Source organism: Parasteatoda tepidariorum, chromosome 3 (genome assembly GCF_982258835.1).
Source record: "Parasteatoda tepidariorum strain Cologne lab strain chromosome 3, Ptep-v5.0, whole genome shotgun sequence".
Taxonomy (NCBI): Eukaryota; Metazoa; Arthropoda; class Arachnida; order Araneae; family Theridiidae; genus Parasteatoda; species Parasteatoda tepidariorum.
This window is the reverse complement of record NC_141757.1, coordinates 112996275-113016892: the sequence shown is the minus strand read 5'-3', so window position 1 is coordinate 113016892 and position 20618 is coordinate 112996275. Positions and strand designations below refer to the sequence as shown.

The following is a 20618-nucleotide window of genomic DNA, read 5'->3' as shown; positions in this document are numbered from 1 at the left end:
TAACTTTCTCATTTATGGCTAATTGACTGTTTTGCTTGAATATGAAAATAACAATTAAATAAATTGCTATATTTAACTATGTTTTCTGAAAAATTTCTAGAAGTGCAAAATTTTTGTCAGAATTTTTTTTCTTTAGTGTAAAGTTATCTGTTTCTGTAAAATGCAGCATAAAATTTGTGAAAAACTTAGTATATTTCCAATTAGGTTACAGTTTCCTAAAATAAAAATTAAAAAATTATTCAAATTCCTTGGAATGGAGTTTTTTCATTTTATTGTTGAGGAAAGCTCATAGTTAAATGAATGTTGTTTTCTAATCATTGAAACTCAAATATTTGATAGAGTTTTATGAAAAAAGTGCTATATTTGGTAAACTAGACAGCGTAGGGCATTATTAAGAAACGTGATCAAATGAAAAAAAGTGGTCCGTGGTTAATAAAAATTGGAAAATAAATCAAACAAATCTTTTCATTTTGTATTTCATACAAAAATCATAGTTAAATCAAGAATTTATTTTTGATACTGACGGGAATTTTTATATTAACTGGAATATGTATTGTGTTATAAAAATTATTAATTTCTGGCAAAAGTGATTAAGAATAGTTAAACATAAGGAAAACTCTTTGTGATAAATATATTACATTCAATAGTTAATTAAAAAAATAAGTTTTTCAAATCTGAAAAAAGTAAATTAGTTGCATAAAATTTTCAAGTCTAAAGCAATAATTAGTTAAATGAAACACTGTCAAGTGAAGTGTTATAAATTAAATTAAATGTTTATTGTCAAAAAAGAAACTAGTAACGTTAATTTTCTTAAAGAAGAAAACTAAAACAAAGGTATAAGCTTATTGCATTTGAATACAAATAGTACTGTATTTGATATTCGGATTGAACCTTAAATCACTCAGTTTCGCTCTTCAAAAAGACACAACGAAGAGAAATGTTTATTTTTTTAGATTTATCGATAGATACTTATTAGTTCATTCTCATTATGTAACTTCATATTAGTTAAACCTCGTCTTCGCATAATGTCTATCGCTTTAAACGTTGCTTAAAACTTATGGTATCAGTCCGATCAACTCTTCCAAAAGGAAGAATGAAAAGAAATTAATAATTTGCTTAGATACATCAACAATTTAGTCAAATCTCATTTTCTCTAACTTGTAGTGACTTGTTGCTGCAAAAGCTAGTTAAAAGTTGACTGAAAACTTTCTTTTTGGTTACAGTTTATTTTAGCAGTTACAATGGGGTTCTTTGTGTTTCTTAGCACAACAAAAAAATATTTTTTTCAAAGTTCAATTGAGAAAAAGTGGTATTTCTAAATTAGAGGAACGTAGAAAAAAACCCAAATCATTTTATTTTGAAGTTGTGAAAAGCTCGTATTTAAACCAATGAATATTTTTTATATTGAAATTTAAATACCTGGCTGAAATGTATGGAAAATAGTATCATTTTTTTTAACTGGACAATTATAAGAAATGTGATGAAATGGGAAAAAGCAGTTCTTCTAGCGATCAAATCTTTTCAATTTCTAGTTGAGAAACGGTGATAGTAAAGCGAAGTTTTTTTTTTTTTTTTTAATGTTGAAATTCGAATATTTGGCAATTGCCGCGTTACCTCAACGTTTTAAAATAACTTAAAGCTTATCAAAAAATTCTTGATTTGTAACAACATTTGCCATGAAATGTAATCTGTATACCGGTTTGCCCGATACCCGATTTGTGATTTTTTTAACTATATTTTAAATTCATTGTCTTAGCGGAAGACATTGTTTTAGGTTGTTATGATTTAGATGATTATGATTTTATTTTGTATTTATAACCGTCCCTGAACTGCTGGCCCAATTTTGGTCTTAGCACAACTAATGTTCAACTCCGTAGCCTTGTAGTTTCGACCCAAACGAGAAGACATGGAAATTCCTGGATCAGTACCCCCGAAGGAATGATTTGTTATGGGAACATGGAGAACTTTGAGACTCGACGGATTTAACGTGTATCAGTTGTCATTTACAACACTAGTAGTCTTCGGCCGACTGTCGTCTAATCCAAGATCTCTTGAACATGGGGACAATGCCCTACCAACCAGTTATCCCGGTTAGGATTATGATTTAGATGAGTTTTTTTTAGATTAGATAAGTTTTTTTTTTTTAATATTTAAAAGATGAGATTATCTTATTTTATATTTTACAACCGCCGTTGAACAGAGGTAACCCTATTTTGGGGATTACGACTACTAATGTAAGCATTTTCAAAGCATTTATTTGTAAATTATTATTGTCATACAAATTGCATAAAAATAAACATTTTTGTCTCTAATTTCAGACAATTAAATTTTAAAATAATAAATATTGCATGAAGGGATTTCTCTTATGTTTTGTAAAGTTTTGCGCTTAACATTTTGGTAACTTGCAAGCAAAAAATTAAGTGTTGGATAAATAAATGGTTGCAATTTTTTGCTACACAAAAACTATTTAAAATTTTATTACATTTATTTGTTTTAATTTTCTTTATCATTTTTTTTCATAGATTTTCACAATGGAATTATAGAAGGAAATTCGAAAAAAAAAGTTCGACAAAAGTGATCATGTCTGGAGCACAGAATGTTTTTGCAAGATATCCCAGAATGTTTTTGCAAGATGACTCTCTTTTACGACCCGATTACTAAATTTAAAATAAATTACTTAAAAATAATTACTTAAAAACTTACTTTAATAAATTACTTAAAAGTGCTTATATATTTGGAACTACATTTTAATTTTTCCGCTAAACAAAATATATATAATATAAAATTTTGCTGTGATTTAGGAATAGAAATTTAATTTCAATATTGGTCGTGTTTGAAACGAACGAATTATTAAGAAAGCTGTTTCAGATTGAGTAGAGATAATTCCAAAGAGAATAATTAATTTCTTGGTTTGTCTTGCTTCCAGGAGACGCTTTCGAGAAGGGAATGATATTGTCATTAAATGAAGTTTAAGGTTTCATTTTTGATTAGTTTCCTAGAATTCAACAGATAGCTTCAAAATTGAATTCTTGAAGTATATAAATGAGGATCGAGGTAACAGAATATCTGAACTATATCAAAGATGGCTCCTTGTAGGGTAAATATTGAACACATCCTTGTGAATGAGCATTTCATAAATATCTTTAAAACTTAAGATATTCAATATTTTTCTGTCAATTTGATTGGCAACAGTAGCAAGCAATCAAACGTTTCAATATATTTCCTGGTCATATAGTCTTCTTTAGAAAAATTCTCTCGAGGAATTTGTTAGTGTATGTGTAGCACCTTGTTTCTTTAAAGAAATTATAAGGATAGTATTAGTAGTTTTCTGTTTTCAGAACAATAGATGGTACATAATAGTTTTCTCACTTTGAAAAAACGAAGACAAAATATGGCTATTGAAGTTACGTTTTATTTATTAATAAACACCTTAGCATAAGCAATCATTGAGATTAGCGAGTATTTAATCACTAACTTAGCAAATGGTGAGAAACCAAATCTGACAAAATACAAAGAATTTTCCGCGTTAATGAAAGTGGGGGAACAATTTTAATTTTCGTGTCCTTTTAGCCATACGATACATCAGAATTCTGATAAATATACAAAAAAACATCTACTAACATGTGACCGAACAGACTTTCGGTGGAAATAGATTACCCAATGAATGAACACTATATGAGAACAATGATTTTACGTGGCTCTTAGATAGACATCAGTAGTTATGCGATATAGAGGACTTGAAAAATTGTGTTAAATGATCTATGAATAATTGTCAAGATAATTACATTTCTAAATACTAATTTAATTGCTCCACTTATGAAAATAATCATAATTAAAATTTATTTATATTTATAAATGTGGTAGTTAGTTATATTAATTATGAATTAAGCAACTTGATTAGAGATGTTTTCTTATCGAAAATTGTAATATAAAAAAAATGCATCGAATATTTCTCTTCAGGCTTATATGCTAATGACTCCTAATTAATGATGCATTTTTCGGTCACAAAGTAGTAAAAAATTTAGAAAGATACTTAACAATATAAATTAAGAAGCAGATCAAAAAAAAAATTAAGTGGATTACAATGACAAAATAAATAACATTTAAACCTTGTCAAAATGCTGAAAATCCGCGGATCCAGCAAAAGCATTAAAATATTTCACTCTAATAAGAAAGGAAAATGTGCAGTTTTCTTATAAGTTATAGAAAATTAACAATCTTAAATTGTGATGTTCATGTCTTCACTTATTATTTTTAATTGAGCTCTTATGAAGCTCTTTTTAAATCATTTGGTTATTAGTTTCAATGTTAATTCAATAAAATTTTTGAACGCTATTTATTTACGGATGTGAAATCTTAAGGATTAGAATTTTTTCTCAGCAATTAATGTAAATGAGGATTTGATTTAAAGATTTTTTTTACTTTACTCAGTTATTCTGATTCTAAAATTTATTTAATTGTTCAATATAATATATATTTATATTATTGCAAAGTTATACATTTTAAAATAATAAAGAATAAATGTGGTTATCTGATTTTACACATAGTTTGCTCATGACTGCTTTTGAATAAATTATCAAAAAAGATTTTTTTTTTCGTTTATCTTAGCATTTATCAACTAATTAAACGGAGAAGAAATTAGCAGGAGTAAATGAAAATATCACAGACATTAAATAGCAGAATGTTTTTTTTTTCAAAAGTGCAGCATAAACTAAACGTATCATAATAGCGTTACTAGAAGGCTCTCCAGAGACTAAGGCACAGGAAAATTTAAAACTTTTAAATTAGAATACCACGAGATAAACTTAAAGCAGAAATTAGATATATTATGTATGCACTGTAAAAACATTACTGTAAATTCTCCAAAAAAAATATTTTTTACAGGAGAAAAACTAATTTAGATTAAATACAAGTTTTTTTTAATGTTTTTAATTAGTAACCAAGCTTTGCAAAAAATTCCACTTTTTCTTTTTCTTTTTTTTACAAACTTTTCCCGTTTATTTGATGGTTTTTGCCTGTTTTTAATATAACAGATTTTTTCCGTTTTTCTCCAGAATCATAAAATTATTAAAACTGTTGTCAACTCAATTTCTTGCTTTTTTCATGCAGTTTTACTTACCGTAAGTTTACAATCTTTTTTTAATCATTTTATGATTATTTTTCTCTACTTTCTCTTACTTTTCGGAAATTTTGAACATTTTATGGACTTCATTGCTGAATTTATACTCTACTTGTTTAATATCTGTCTAAGACAGTGCTTTCCAAACTTTTTGCACCTGCGCCCCCCTCTTTGGAAAAAAAATTTGTTGTGCCCCCCTTAATTTTTCTAACAATCCCATTTCATAAACACTCATCTGATATTGCAATTTATTTAATGAGCTACAAAATAATATACAATATTATGTATAAAAATACATAAAAAATAATTATCTATTTTAAGAAATAATGATATAATGTAATAAAAACAAATCTTACAAAAGTACAAAAAATAGAATTCAACATTAATACAACATTATAAAATTTAATGTGAAGGGTGAGCTTGTTTTTCAGCACAAATTTTGTCAAACCGTGGTATCATTGAAGATATCGCGGTTCTCAGTTCCTTTTCAATCTTTAAGCAAGATCGATACTTTGTCTTTAAGACAGCTACTGCAGAAAACCCAGTTTCACATAAGTAAGATATTACAAAGGGCAATAAAATTTCTAAAGCTTTATTTGATAAAGTAGGAAACTCGTCCTTTACTCGTAACCAAAACGTGACAATATTATTTTCGTGTTGAAACATCTGCTTTAATGTGCTGTCACTAGATAAGTCAATTATCATTTCCTGCTCTGCTGTCGTAAGGCCAAAATCATCATATTTTTCAATCACAAACGGGTTTCTAATCCATTCATATTTGGACATGTCAAGATCTTTAAAGTAAAACGAGAATTGCTCCCTTAAACTGGTCAAGTGTTTATTAATAAGAACTTTACTTTCTTCTATTTCATCTGCAAGACAGGTAATTTTAAAAGTGGGAAACATGTCAAAATTATTATTTTTCAAACTTATTATCCACAGTTCCAATTTTCTCATAAATGCAGTAACCTTGTCTTTCTGGACAAAAGCATGAATTTGAGGCCCTTGCATTGATTTATTTAAAGTACTGAGTCTTTGAAAAATATCCACTAAATACGCAAGTTTTACAAGGAATTCGTGTCATAAAACAAGTTTGCTTCATCTCTATTATTATCAGTAAGGAATATGGCGATCTCTTCTTTTAGCTCAAACACCCTTTGAAGTACTTGGGAAAGAGAAAGCCAACGTGCCTCACAATAATATAGAAGTGATGTATATTCTGAACCCATGTCATTACACAATTTTGCGAAAAGCCTTCCTCTTAATGGGCTATTTTTGATAAAATTTACAACTCTTATTATAACTTGAAATACTGTTAGTAAATCTTCACCCATATCTCTTGAAACAAGTGATTGTCTATGAATCATGCAATGCGTCCAACTTGCCCGAGGAGCCACCTTTCGAACTAGTGCCTGTAGACCAGCGTTTTTTCCTGCCATAGATGGAGCTCCATCTGTGAATAGTCCAACACAGTTCTCCCACAGAATGTTATATTCATTGAAAAATTTATCAATCATATTAAAAACTTCACTTGCTGTAGTATTGCCTTCAATAGGTTTACAGAATAACATGTCTTCTCTAACATCAATTTCCACAACATATCTTACATATGTAATCAAGTGTGCATCCTTAAGAACATCTGTAGCCTCATCTACTTGCAACGCGAAAGAAGATAGTTTTACTTTTTCTATTAATTGATCACAAAGATCTTCAGATATATCGGATATTCGTCTTCCCACCGTATTATCTGCAAGTGGAATGATTTTAGTTGATCAGCATATGATTCACCTAGCATCGTAGCTACCATGTCAATAGCTGCAGGTAGCACTAAAGTTTCTCCTATTACATGGGGTTTTTTGCATTTAGCAATTCTATAAGAAACCTTATAAGACGCAAGCAATGCTTTTTGTGTAACAGACATGGTCTTTGAAAACATTTCTTTTTGTTTATTTAAATTCTCCAATTTTCTTTGGAAAAATTCTATTGTCTTGCCAATGTGATCTGCATGTACGTTTTCGAGATGCCGTTTTAATTTATTTGGTTTCATGCTGTCTGAGGCCAAAGTATTCAGACACAGTAAACACTTTGGTCGTTCTTGGCCATTAATGACTTTACATGTAAATCCAAATGATAAGTGCATTGGATCATATTTTCAACATTTAGGTTTACTATTTTGCGAAGATGTTCCGCTATTTACGTTACCTCTTCTTTTGCCGTCTGCTTCTGCTTCATTCAATTTTCTTTTCAACCCAGTTACGTATTTATAAAAATACTTTATAACAGTTTTGAAATTTACCTCAATATTAATTTAGAAGTGTACCAAAGCGAGTTTGTAGACAATCTGCGTGGAAACGGTCGAGTTTAACCAACGTTTCTTAACGAAATGCCGCGTGTCTGCTCTCGTCTGGGTGCACGCATCCAGGTGTAGTCGCGTCGTCCGAGTTTGAAAAACCCCGCAGTCGCGCGCAATTGATGATAGTTCCACACCAGATGTAATGAGTGCTAACGTCGTCGAATTAACGACGGCCTTGGCTCATAAGCCTTGTCGGGGCCTGCTGCCTGCTTCTGTTTACTGAAGTGTGGCGGGAGTAACTCCGAGAATACCCGGGATGATCCGAGTGCTTGTCTAGTGTTTCCTCGCGCTCGGCTCCAAACGGGAAAGCAAGATGTTTTCGTTCCATTAAGAGTATGGATGGATTTTTTAGCATTTATACTCGAGAAATTCGCGGCGAGCTTTGTGGATTACGTATAACCGTTTTTCTGATTAATTTTTTTGACACCTATTCGACTTTTTTGGTTTGTATTCGAAAATGATATTTTGGAATCAGCTGCGTGCCCCCCCCCCTGCAACAGTCTCGCGCCCCCCTATGGGGGCGCGCCCCACAGTTTGGAACACACTGGTCTAAGATATAATGTTTTAGCATTTTAATTGCCTGCCATTTTTTATCAGCTTAAGCCAATAGAGTTTTACACGTTTTTCCCATAAATATAACTTCAATAAGTACGACTTATGATGGAAGTTTATTATTTTTCTTCATAATCAAATAATAGAGCTCTCATGGCTCATGAGACAGAGCGCTCACTCAGATTGAGGTGACTCGGGTTTGAATCCCTGTGCTGACTGACCATGCATTCAGATCGTGACTTGTGCTGTCTAAAATGTTGACAGAAATCGTCTCTAGCTCTTGGTTTCCAGTTTCGGACTTTTAGAGTCTTGAGATCTTTTTCCACCTCGTCTAACCATCTCTTGACCGGACTTCCTTTGGCACTGGCAAAGTGATAATCGAGAAGTGTGCACCACCATGCCATTACAAAAGGTTATAGGCCAGTATGACGATGTCAAATGCAAGTTGCCAATGGGTGTTCTCCACGATGTCGCCGAACATTGTTGCGGCCATCATGATGCTGTATACAGAACCTGAATTCGTGTGAAAAGACGATGCCATGCCATTTCTGCGTCCAGGCTCGTCTTGGGAGGAGCTCCTGCCTGTGCCTTGGGTAGCCATGGTCACCGTGCTGACAGTCCATGCTGTTGCAAACGTCGCCGAACTGTTCGTGCACAGGGTTGTTGACTCAGGGTTCGGGACTTAGCTTTGTGATACCTTAAGGCTATGTGGATAACATATCTGTGTTCTCTGCTGTTAGTGCTAGGGTCCTCTGAGATCTGAAAGGCTTTCTATATGACTGTCATGAGCACTTCGATTGCATATTCTGCTAACATTCATGGGATCTCAACCAACGCGAGCAGCAATACTTAGGTGTGATAAACCGCAATCCCGGTAGGCCACAATTCGACCTCAATCAAACCCAGACACGTGCTGGTAGACAATTCTCCTTCGAGACGTTCGAAATTACGTGCAAAATTTTAATTTTTGACTTTTTGTGAAAAGTTGATTTTTAAAATCATTTAATTCAATTATTCAGTGTTTCAATAGTATAACTATAAGGAAAATAAACTCTTAGTTTCAAATAACCTTCGATACACTGATTAATTAAAATAATTGGAAATAAAAAATTAAGTGCTAAAAATCACTCTTTGAACAGCGTTTTCAGTAAGTAAATCTGCAAGTTAGTAAATTTAACCGATGTTATCTTCTTAATACTTGAGAAAAAAAAAGTATCTAATCATTCAAAGTTTAAGAATTCATTTTTCAAAAGTTTCTTCCAAAAGAATTACTTTAAAATTTTAGTCAAATTTTATGATCAGGATTTAAAATTTCCCCTTTATCCCCTGTCTAAATTCAACTCGAAATGTCCTAGTTGTAGTAGACACGCACATTCACTATTATTCATAAAATAATTTTATATGCAATAATATCTTTGCATTGTCTACATGCCCTCAGAATCAAAGATTAAAAATAATGTTTTGAAGTTTAGAAATATTTTTTTAACTTTAAAATTTCATAGCGAATGGTAATTTGTTGCATTTACAAATGGGTATCCAGAAACGTTTTTTATTGAATTCATTTACATAAATTAGCATGTCAATCGTGGTAAATATAATATTATTGGATTAATATATTTTTGTACTAAAAGTGAGATGTACTATGAGGAAATAAGTTTAAAGCACTTAACTAAAAGACATTTTTTTTTGTAAAGAAAACATGGTTTCGTATTTTTTTCATGTTTAGTCATGAATTAAAATATTAAATTGCCTTTTTTTTCTTTTTTAAACTCGTCCACACATTGAAATATAACTTAATTATAACTGCATTATTAATTATTAAAATATAACATAATTATAGAGCATCCAAATCAATTCTGAGTTACTAAATAAAGCCATATAGTTTTCAAATTAACCTGGAAGATAAGAAAATCCCTCGACCAAGAATTGGGACAAACAAGGGGGGAGACTAACAGGTATTTGCGTTATATGGAAAGGGAAACGACGAAAACTTTCACGGTTAGTGAGACAGCAAAGGGATTCTGACCCTTGATCCGTCTACCAATGAGGATATCTTACGTCAGCGCTGTGCTCGGTATTTACGGGGAAAAGAATTCGTTTCAACTGGTCACCGCTGGGATTCGAACCTAGGATACCTCATTGATCGACGAATGCTCTATTTTCAGAGTCACTACGGCAATTGTTAAGAATATTATCAAATAATAGTTCTATTTATACTTTGTATTCTCATTTTTATTTTATGCTTCTACATTTATAAAAAAACCGTGCATCAGTTTATATCATTAATGTCCCAGTTTGACATTTTAAAATTTTTTGAATGGAAACTTTAGCTATATTTTGTGCTAATTTCTGCCGCAAAACAAAATAACAAATTTAATTGTATGTGACTTAAATAATTAAATATAAACTAGGAGTTTCAATTTCGAATAAAAGTTAATGAAGAGAGACAACTCCTCATTTAAACTTTGTAAGTGTTGATAGGAACGGCAAATCCAATATATAAGAATTCTTGCATCAATTTAGCCTTTAAATTAACCGCAGCGATGAGAACCGCGAAATTAGGTTTCCAAGCTTTTAGGATTGATAACGACCACTCCCTTTTTGCCGCTAATTCATTTCAGTCCGATTTTCTGCAAGGGGGTTTGCATTCAATTGTTTAAAAATATTTCTTTCGCGAACGTGCATGAGTGAGAAAATAGTAATTTGTTACAGAGTGAAGCACCAGTTATCGAATTTAGAATTATAAAACTTGAAACGAATAATGAAATAAATTTTAAACTCTGTAAAATCTCAATATCTTTTTATTAATATTTGTGGCCCTTTTTGGCACTATTTCGTTAATAAATTAAGCGGATCTATGGTAACCGTGATGGTAGTGATTCTGCTCTTTGCTCGCACCGAATGCAGTGCTGACGTAGACTGTTATCAGTGATAGATGGATTATGAGTTACAATTACATTGGCATAGAGCTAACCGAAGGATTTCGGGGTTTTCCTCTCTATGTAACGTTAATGCAGGTTAGTTCCATCAAGAAGTCTAGTTTGTTCCCCTGATCAATCCTGGAGTTCCCTTGTCTTCATTGTTCGGCTATAATTTCAAGGCTATGCAGTTGAGCATTAATAGTCATACTCTTAAAACCGTATCGACTGTTCAAGGTCAGTTGTAAAATAAAAGAAATTAATCGAAAATAACTTTTTAGTAGCTTATTTATAGAAAATAATTAATAAGTATATTACTATAATACTATACAATTCGGTATAGAATATAATGCAATAGCTCGTCTGCTAACCCAGGAATGTCAAAATTTGCCTCAATAATACACTTTTAAAATAGGCCTACATTTCAGAGGATAAGAAATGTCTTTTTCTCATTTAACTGCTTTTAATTTTTAAAAAAAAATTCTTTATAGAAGAAAATTTCTGATGAGAATATATATAGAACAAAATAAACAAACGCTGTTTTTGGTATTTTTCAAACTATCAATTCAGTGATGTCAAAAGTTACGAAACGATGATTTTAGCTAAGTTTAATTAACATAATTAATCAAAGTTAAATAATCATTAAGGAACGCGTAATAACTCTCATTGAAATTTGGTTTTACTTAAAAAGAACTGTAGAGAAACAAACTTCATAAAGCCAGGAGAGACTGGTTGGTAGGGGTCGTAAGTTCCATTCCCGTCAGCCGAAGACTCCGTGTAGTAAATGGTGACTGGGTGCACGTTAAATCAGTCAGGTCATAAAGTCTTCCATATTTCCATAAGAAATCATACCTCTATTGGTAGAGAATTTGAGGCTGATCGTTCTCTGGTTCAGGTCCAAATTATGAGGTGTGAATGAATGAATGGATATATTAATGGGTCCACCCCATAAACGGGTGGTGAAGTGTGTGTGTGTGGTTGAAGTCGTATTCTTGGCGATAGATGACGCCACTGAAAAACGAGATACGCACCCTCTGCCGTAAATTCGCTTGATTTCACTATGAGGGCTTTCTGGCAAGGGCAAGTAGCATTAGAAACTACAACAACTTCAAACTTCACTGATGTTACCTTTTAAATATTTAAAAAAGAACAGCACCACTTAGAGTTTAATTTATGACAATGACTTAAGTTAAATCAACGAGATTTTTTTTCTTGTTTTCCTTAATTGTGCGGGACCACACGCGCGTCTTCTGGGTGACGGCCGTGTGGTTTCCACGTCTGGGGGACCAAGGCTCTTCTGACCTCAGGATGTGCTAGGTTTGTAGCTCTAAGCAGCGGGCATGAAAAACCACACCTCCGCTTCTTCGGTCGGCTGGCCACCTGCGGTGTCCAAACAATCTGAATATTTTTTGAATCTGTATGAGAAATGTCCCCTTTCAACAGTAGTTCAAATTTAGGAGTCTAAGAAAAACTGTTCACACACGCAGTAATCTCTCATTAATATAGATTCTCATTTGTTGGTAAATATTGGAATATTAATACTTATTCTTGAAGGAAAAAGTTTTTTTTGAAGATTAAAACTATGTCACATTTGTTAGGTTCGGTATTTAATAGGACAAGAAGAAACACTGACTGAAAAGAAAAACTTCATCGGATCTACTTATTATACACTTTTATTTAGAATTTTCAAAGCACAATATATTTGCAGGGAGATCTTTCAAAGACAGCTCGTCGAGGATCGGTCAGAAGAAAAGATCGAAAAAACTGAAAACTGGAACTCTTAGAAACTGGAAACAGCAAAAATATATGCTTACTTTCAATGTTAAAACCAAATTTAACAATTAAACCATGGCAGACACGTAAACTCAGGAGATAGAGCATGCGCCTCTAATGCAATGAGGTAATGCAGGTTCGAATCTCAGTGGTACCGTGTTGATAGCAATTTTTCTTCCAACTATCACCATCCACTCTGTTGACATAGAATATCATCTGTGCTAAACTGGTCATGTCTTAGAATTCCCTTGATTCAAGTTAAAAATTATCTCAATACTTGATACAGGTGTTCTTTTGAATTCTTGGTTGGGATCGAAATTACAAGGATACGGAAATGATCATTGATAGTCGTATGCTCAGAATTGGGTCGGTTGAAAAACGGAGGTTAGAAAAAAAAATAATGTAAATAAAATAAATTAAACCATGAGATCAGTGGTGGCTCATTGGATTGAGCATTTGCTTCCTAATAAGGGGATCCTTGTTTGAATCCCAGTGTTGTCTGGTTCTTACGAATTCCGATTCGCTTTAGCCACAGCAATGGCGTTTAATAATCTCCGTGGTAGATGGGTGGATCATGGCTTAGAATCTTCACAAAGTCAGGCTAACTGAGTGATGTTTCTATGGTTTTTCTCTCTATTTAATGCAAATGCGAATGAGTTCCATCAAAAAGTACTCCTATAAGACTAGTTTGTCACAATTTGTTTCATAAGCTCCCTTGTCTTCTGGATTGGGTTCAAAATTACAAGGCTATGAACATTGACAGTCAGAAACTCAGAAATTGGGTCGGCTATTCATCGCCGGTTCTAAAATGTAAAAAAAAAATATTTTTAAACTTAGATCATGAATTTCGCACTAACCTTTCCCTGCTTTTTTAAACAATAACATTAATAATTAAGGCTCAAGGATTAAGGATGGTTTGTTTTAAAATGAAATCTTTGATTTTCTTAAGCATCGCTTCATATTCAGAATACTAAATGATAAAGTTGTTAAAAAAATTAATTCATGCAAAGATCATTCAATATCACTATCACAAATTTATAAGACCCCTGTTAACCTTATAAAAAGAGAAGTTGACTTTTTTATATCTTTCCACAAGAATAGTGTTTTTAGATACAAAAACAAAATATACTAGGTGATTTAGGCAAATTAATGACAGCAGATTTCGAATTTATTTGGAACTATTAGTTTATTCTCTTGAAAAAAGAACAATTTTCATAAGAGAAGGGATCAAAGAGGTGGGGGAAAGGGATCAAATGTTGTGTTCGTTTTCTTAAATAGAATTGTCCTTAATTGCACATTTCTTAGCTAATTATTATTTTTTTTTTTTGAGATGCGTCAATTTTCTTAAACACACATTTCGAGCTGTGCCCATTTTAATAAACACACAGTTCTGGCAGTGCCCATTTTCTCTCAGATGCATACGAGCCGTGCTTAATTTCTTACACATGCAATACGAGCTCTACCCATTTTCTTAAACGCGCAATTTGATCTGTAGCCTGATTTTTAAATACACAATTTGAGCTGCATTTAGAATAAAAACTTACCGGCGAATTCTTCTTACAAAATATTTGATTAAAAAAAGTTATTTTTATTTTATATTTTGGAAAATAAGAAAACCGATTGGGAGGCTCCGCAAACTGCTAGATCAAATTTTAATTTAAGAGTGCCAGAAAAGCAATCGCCATTAAAATAGAGCAAAATGTAAAAATAATCTAAAATAATAGAAAAAAAAAAGAATTGTCTAATTTAAAGTGTTTTGGTTAAAAGCATGAGAAATAATCTTAACTTAAGAAAAAACTATACATGTTCTTTAGCTTATAACATGTAAAAACTCTACATATTATAAACTTAAAAAAAAACTTTAACGTAATTAAGTTTTTCTGTTAATGAGTTTGAAATACAGAAAAATTATCTGTTTTCAGAATAATATATGTGTCTACCTAAATTGAAATTAACGTTTATTCCTATTGAGAAAAAGTTTGGAAAATGAAATGTTATGAAATATCGAACATTAAAAAAGTTAGGAAATATAAGTGATGTGTGGAGGTGAGAGCTTGATATCAAAAGGAGCTCTAAGAAACTGGACAGCATTTTTCTTAATGTATTTCTTTTAATTAACAAAATTTTAGCGCCATATTACTACCGGTTCTTGATACATCAATTATTCCTATATATTTTTCATGTGCAATTCGGTTCCATATTTCTCAATTTCAATCCATTATTGCCTAATGATTGTTTTTAACTAGAGATCAAAAAATGAATTGTTAGAATAACAGTTAAGTAAGTGTGTGTGGGCCTCTCCTTTATCTACAAACCGATTTCTGCCACAGAACTGGACAGCTTGTAAGTTAAATTTCTAATAATCCGATAGTTTACAATTATCTAGACAGCTTTTGTATTAAATTTTGTTTATAAGTTGTTTCATCATATTAATGGTTAGATAAGGTTAAGGCAGGGGTCTGTCCAGACATTTTGTGGAAGGTCCGTTTTTCGTGAAATAGTGAAAAAATTACTCACATTTTTTCAACCAGCGTCCGCTTTTATGAATTTGTGCAAATAGGGTCCGTTATTGCAAAAAAAAAAACTTTTTCAAAGAGTTTTTAAATTGTAAAGATATACAAGATTATCCTCAACACTGTAAAATTATAATTAAAAAAATTAAATTTTAAAAAATAAACAACAATTGCTGCTTTTAAATTAGAGATGCAACATACAAATATTTGGTATTTAGCCTATACTGCTGAACGCAGAATATTAATTTCGGACGAATAATGGAAGAATCGTCTGCCGAAGACAAAACTTAATTCGTTTACATCCATCTTTCTTGTTTTCTGCCCTGGAAAGTGTTTATTCGATTAACAAAATAATAATGAAGATAAACAAATTTGTGAAGGGTCCGATTAAAAGAAAAATCTTTTTGTGAAGGGTCCGTTTTTAAGTTAAAATATTTTGTGAAGGGTCCGTTTTTAAGTCAAAATATTTTGTGAAGGGTCCGTTTTTATGAAAAGATATTTTGTGAAGGGTCCGCTAACGGACCCAAATTTCTTCTAAACAGACCCCTGGTTAAGGATAGTATTTTTAATCCTTCATTAAATAGTGGTTTAAAAGATAGAGTACATGTAAAAATATATTAATAAATTAATGTTAATGATTAAATTTTTACCATACGCACATTAATATCAAAAATAAGGTACTAACGAATTAAGTCAGATTATCCTTTGATGTATTTAAGTTTCTGGTTACACAAGGCAGAAAGTAAAATAAGTGTGTCTATAACTAAAAACAGGCTCATATACATATGATTTACAGGAATTTTAATAGTTAGATTTACGTTACGATTTTCTAAAGATAAATTAATTTTATGCTTAAATATTAGTTGAATGAATCATACGATTAAAATTGGAACAATAAAAAGCAGATTCACTCATTAAATGATATTTTATATCATAGTTCATTCCATTCTACCTCTTTGAAATAGAAAAAATAGTATAACAGCCTTGCCTTTATGTATCATTGACATTGCTAACTTTGAGCCACATATTGACAAAGTCACAATATAACATTCCAATAATATGACAAATTATCATATTATTGGAAATAAAGACATATGAAGTCACCTCAAAGGAATAATATTTTTTGAATGGGAGAATAATTAGCTTATGAATGGAAATTCTATAGAACAAAGACGATTCTTGTTATATTTATCATGCCAAAATCACAGGGATTTCAAAAATTTTTTTTTCCAGTTTCTCAGTTAGGAGATAGCAGAAAAGGTTGTCATCATTAGACGCGAAAGATATAAGTTTACAATGAAGGGTATGCATGAAAGCCTCAATGTACCCTTATTCTGTAGGAACGTGTTTTTGTTGCACCATTTACGTAAATTGTTTATTCTACTTTACCCTCTTTTGTGATTTTTGGCCATAGTCCATACAATCAGAGTTTATCTACTTGTTATACAGTATATACTTGTGTATAACATAAAGGTGCCATTTCAGCTCACTGTGATAGAAATCGTTCGAAAATTTTGATACGTCCGTCAACGAGAAACGTTTGAAAAAAAATATTCAATTAAAGGTGCAGCATAGGGTATTGATACATATTAAACTGTAGACGAGTTTAAATTTTCGACCATTTAAACTACAATGTCATTGATGTTTCGTAACTTGTAGATTTGTTCATTTAATCATAATTCGAGTTTATTGCATATCTATAATAAATTTTTAATTGCTATGTCCAGTAACTTTAAGAACGAAAGTGGTATTAAAATTTACTTCATTGTACTTAGCTTATTTGTTTACTTCAGTTTGTAACTATTACCAAAATTAATTACGCATCATTGGAGTCAAAAATTGTAAGATGGTTTCTTACAGTTACTCTAAAGGAATAAGTACCTTTTATTCATTAACGAGTAAGTACATTTCCTCCAAACGAATAAGTATCTTTAATCCATTACATTTTAGTACATAGATTATTTTTCAATTACAATTATAACTTATTACTACAATTGTTAAAGCATCCGCGGTGTCAATAATAGTATAGCAAATTTTTATTCTCCTCCAAAATCCCATTGGTGCGATTTCTTCATTAATTTTGCTTTTCAGTGCATAGCTTATCTCTTTTTTATTTCAATAAATACATATACCAAAATTTACCAAGCTTCTTTAGCGTCAATAATAGTTTCGCGATTTGTTATGATTCTTCTTAAACGGATTAGTAATATTTCATTACTTCATTAATTTTACTTTTGATTACACAAATCATTTTTTGAACTTCAAATGCTGGAGATTTTATTTTTTATTTTATTTTTTATAAACGCGCTTTTAAATATTCACTAGAAACAAAACAAACAATTAGTTTCAAATTGGTCTGGTACAATAAAAACAATCTAAAATCACAGTCTGATGACGTATTGTACACCTTTAAATATGTAAGAACGTGCAATAAATTTTTTTAATGAGAACTCTCTCTGATGTATTCTTTAAATTATTTGACTAATGAACCTACTTTCTTAACCAATGAACAAACTATCACGAATGATTTAATTGAAATTTTGGAACGATTTTTATTACTGGTTCCTAAAATCGACTCTTTATTCCAGTATCCTAATTTCAAAAGGCCCTGCACATTATAAGCACATTGGACAATTTTATTTATTATTATATTTTATCTTATTATTATGTTTCTGTTATACTACAAAAAAATAAAACTAACGCATATTGAAATGGGGAAAAATTAATTTAAATTAAATTGACTATCTTGAATTGATTGCAAAAATTAACCTGACGCTGAATGATACTGAGTATATTCAGTCCTCGTTTAGATGAGACTTCTGAAGTCATGTTTTTCTTAGTCTATAAAGTTATCAAGAAGGGCAATAATTTTTGATTTCTTAAATATGCCTCTTTATGACTTTCAGTTATGAGAACAATTTTGCAGTATAAATTTACACCTATTCATTTATTAGTAACTAGTTTTTTTTAAATTTTTTACTCCGTATGAGGAACAGTTACTTAGCTAAAGAAAAAGGAATTTAAATTCTACCTGAATCAACATTGAGAAATCGAAGAGAGAGTTATGAAGTACGTAATTATACAAACTATAAAAAAATACTTTCTTTTTATTAAGCCAAATATAATAATATAACAGCGGTCAGAAGTCAATGACATAAAAAAACGAAAATTCCGAGATACAACAGGCTATCTATGGTAGGAAATTATTTTATATCAGTACAATCTAGTACAGTGCCCTAAATATAAACAGACCGCCATGAATATCTTTTGATCTAGTGATATACTTTTTTGAGTGGGTGACCTCAAATATGCTATCATTGCTTGCAGAAGATATTTTAAGTTGCAAAATCAGACACAAAAACGCACTTTATCTAAATAAATGTTCCTTTTTCTCGAATGATACGGATTTCTAATCTCCAAAATATATCGGGTCAGAATACGTGTTTGCATGAATTTTAATTAAATAAAATAACATAATTTATGAAAAAATTGGTTTCTGCATCTTATATTATTAATGTTATTTTCACAATTCATTTGCATTTATGTATACTTTCTCAATGCATATTTTATTGCTAAGTAAGCACTTTTTGATAATTCTCTCTCTTGAATAAATCGATTATGCTTATCGAAGATAATTATTCTCAGCACAACGCAAATCGTTGTTCGAGATATTTCTCCGAATTGACTCCCTAAAATACCTTATGTTTGGCGCCATTCCTCTTTGTTGACGACTTTTAGAAATCTTCCATGAAAGATCTCGTATTTATGGACGAGATGCTTCTTATGGAGCATGAAATCAAGATATTAATCTTGTATTATTCAGACCAGCTCTTTACCTCATCATTATATTATATTTCATTGAATAAATATTAAAATAAAGTTTAAATTTCAAATAAGTTTGAATAGTTGGTATGAGTTTTTAAAGAAGTAATTAGTAAAATATAGCACAAATTTAATTTGTTCATTTAATACCAAATTTTGTAAATGGTAGACATAAGAAGAAAAGTACTTGAAATAAATAATAAATATTTGAAAGCAAAATACGTACTATTTTTTATTCTTATAAATATGACCAAGGTTAACCACAAAATAATATGTATACAAATTATCAAAAAGTAGATAAATAATATTTTTATTCTATAATACCGTTTGCATTAAATTAAAAATAATCTTTTAAATAGAACATGCCTTGCACAAGCATTTTTAAGGAAATTTTGTAATCTAAAATGTGTTGAGCATCCAAATATAGTAAATATTACAGCATTTATCGTAAATATTAAAAAAAATATAAGATATTTTGACAGTCAGCAGATATTTTGATGCGCGCCTAGTATTTCGATATGTATCCATTTTCTTTACTCGAAACGTTAACCCCACTTATGCTAAAGATATTCAGAGATAATTTATAAATAAAAAAGAATCCATCATACGTTTGCTCCTTATGTGATTTAAATTCCTTTTAGAATTTAACTAACTTTTAGTAAATAAATAAACAAAAAACAGAAGGAACTTATTCCATCAAATATATTTTATCAAAATGCAAAGTATACGCTTAATCTCAAATTTGTATTATTACAAACTTTCCCTTTATTTATTTTTATTAAAGTATTCATAAAAGTAAAGCAGAATATTTATGAGAACGTATAGGGTATTATCGTTCATATATGTACTCAATATAAATTTATAAATCTGATTCAATCTGAATTAAATTTGGCATTCATTCATTGTAAAACATGATGGACTAAACTGTCAATGTTATAACTTCCTCCGATCATCGGTTCAAGTCTCAAAAAAATATTTCCAATGACCTGTTTTATAATATTAGGGCATACTCCATTAGTTATTTTCTATTTCTGATTCCTAATGTTCAGAGAGATCAAATTTAAGATCAAAATTAAACGTGACGAAAACAACTAAGGATTATGGATTCAAAAGTTTGTTTTATTGATAACGCCTTAAAACTAATATTTAATTACTTATATAATAATAAAATGACGAGTTTTTATGTAGGTATGTCTCCAGAAATGTTTGAGCTATCGTTCAGAAACTTGAACAGTAGCTGCCAGAACCCCCAATATGCTGTGTGAAAAATAGAATTTTCTCATTTGTTAAGTGCTATAACTGTTTTAAATTAAATTTTTTAATGTCAAGTACATACTTATCTAGAATCAAACATTTTTAATTGAAAAAATTACTTACATATTAATACTTTAACTAAAAATATCAAATATCATATTTATTTTAAAACAAATAATATTTAATATATTTTTGATTTCTAAGCTAGAATTATTATGAAATTTTTGATTTTTAAGCAAGCTGGTTTACTTTTAACATTCTAATGTATTTTAAAACAAGTTTTCAGCTGGTCTTTATTTTGTATGAAACGAATC

At 30.6% G+C, this 20618-nt stretch overlaps 2 protein-coding genes across 2 annotated transcripts; both read right to left on the bottom strand.

Moving 5' to 3' along the window:
• Nucleotides 1–5521: 5521 nt before the first annotated feature.
• Nucleotides 5522–6130, bottom strand: LOC139426662 (zinc finger BED domain-containing protein 5-like). The gene has a single exon (XM_071186278.1). The coding sequence runs from the start codon at nt 6128–6130 to the stop codon at nt 5522–5524; it is 609 nt and encodes a 202-aa protein (XP_071042379.1).
• Nucleotides 6131–6183: 53 nt separating this feature from the next.
• On the bottom strand, nt 6184–8428 carry LOC122270972 (protein FAM200A-like). Its single transcript, XM_071186274.2, has 2 exons — nt 8203–8428; nt 6184–6866 (listed from the first exon to the last, which is right to left on the bottom strand). Exons 1-2 carry the CDS (start codon nt 8426–8428, stop codon nt 6184–6186), a joined length of 909 nt encoding a protein of 302 aa, XP_071042375.2.
• Nucleotides 8429–20618: the final 12190 nt, after the last annotated feature.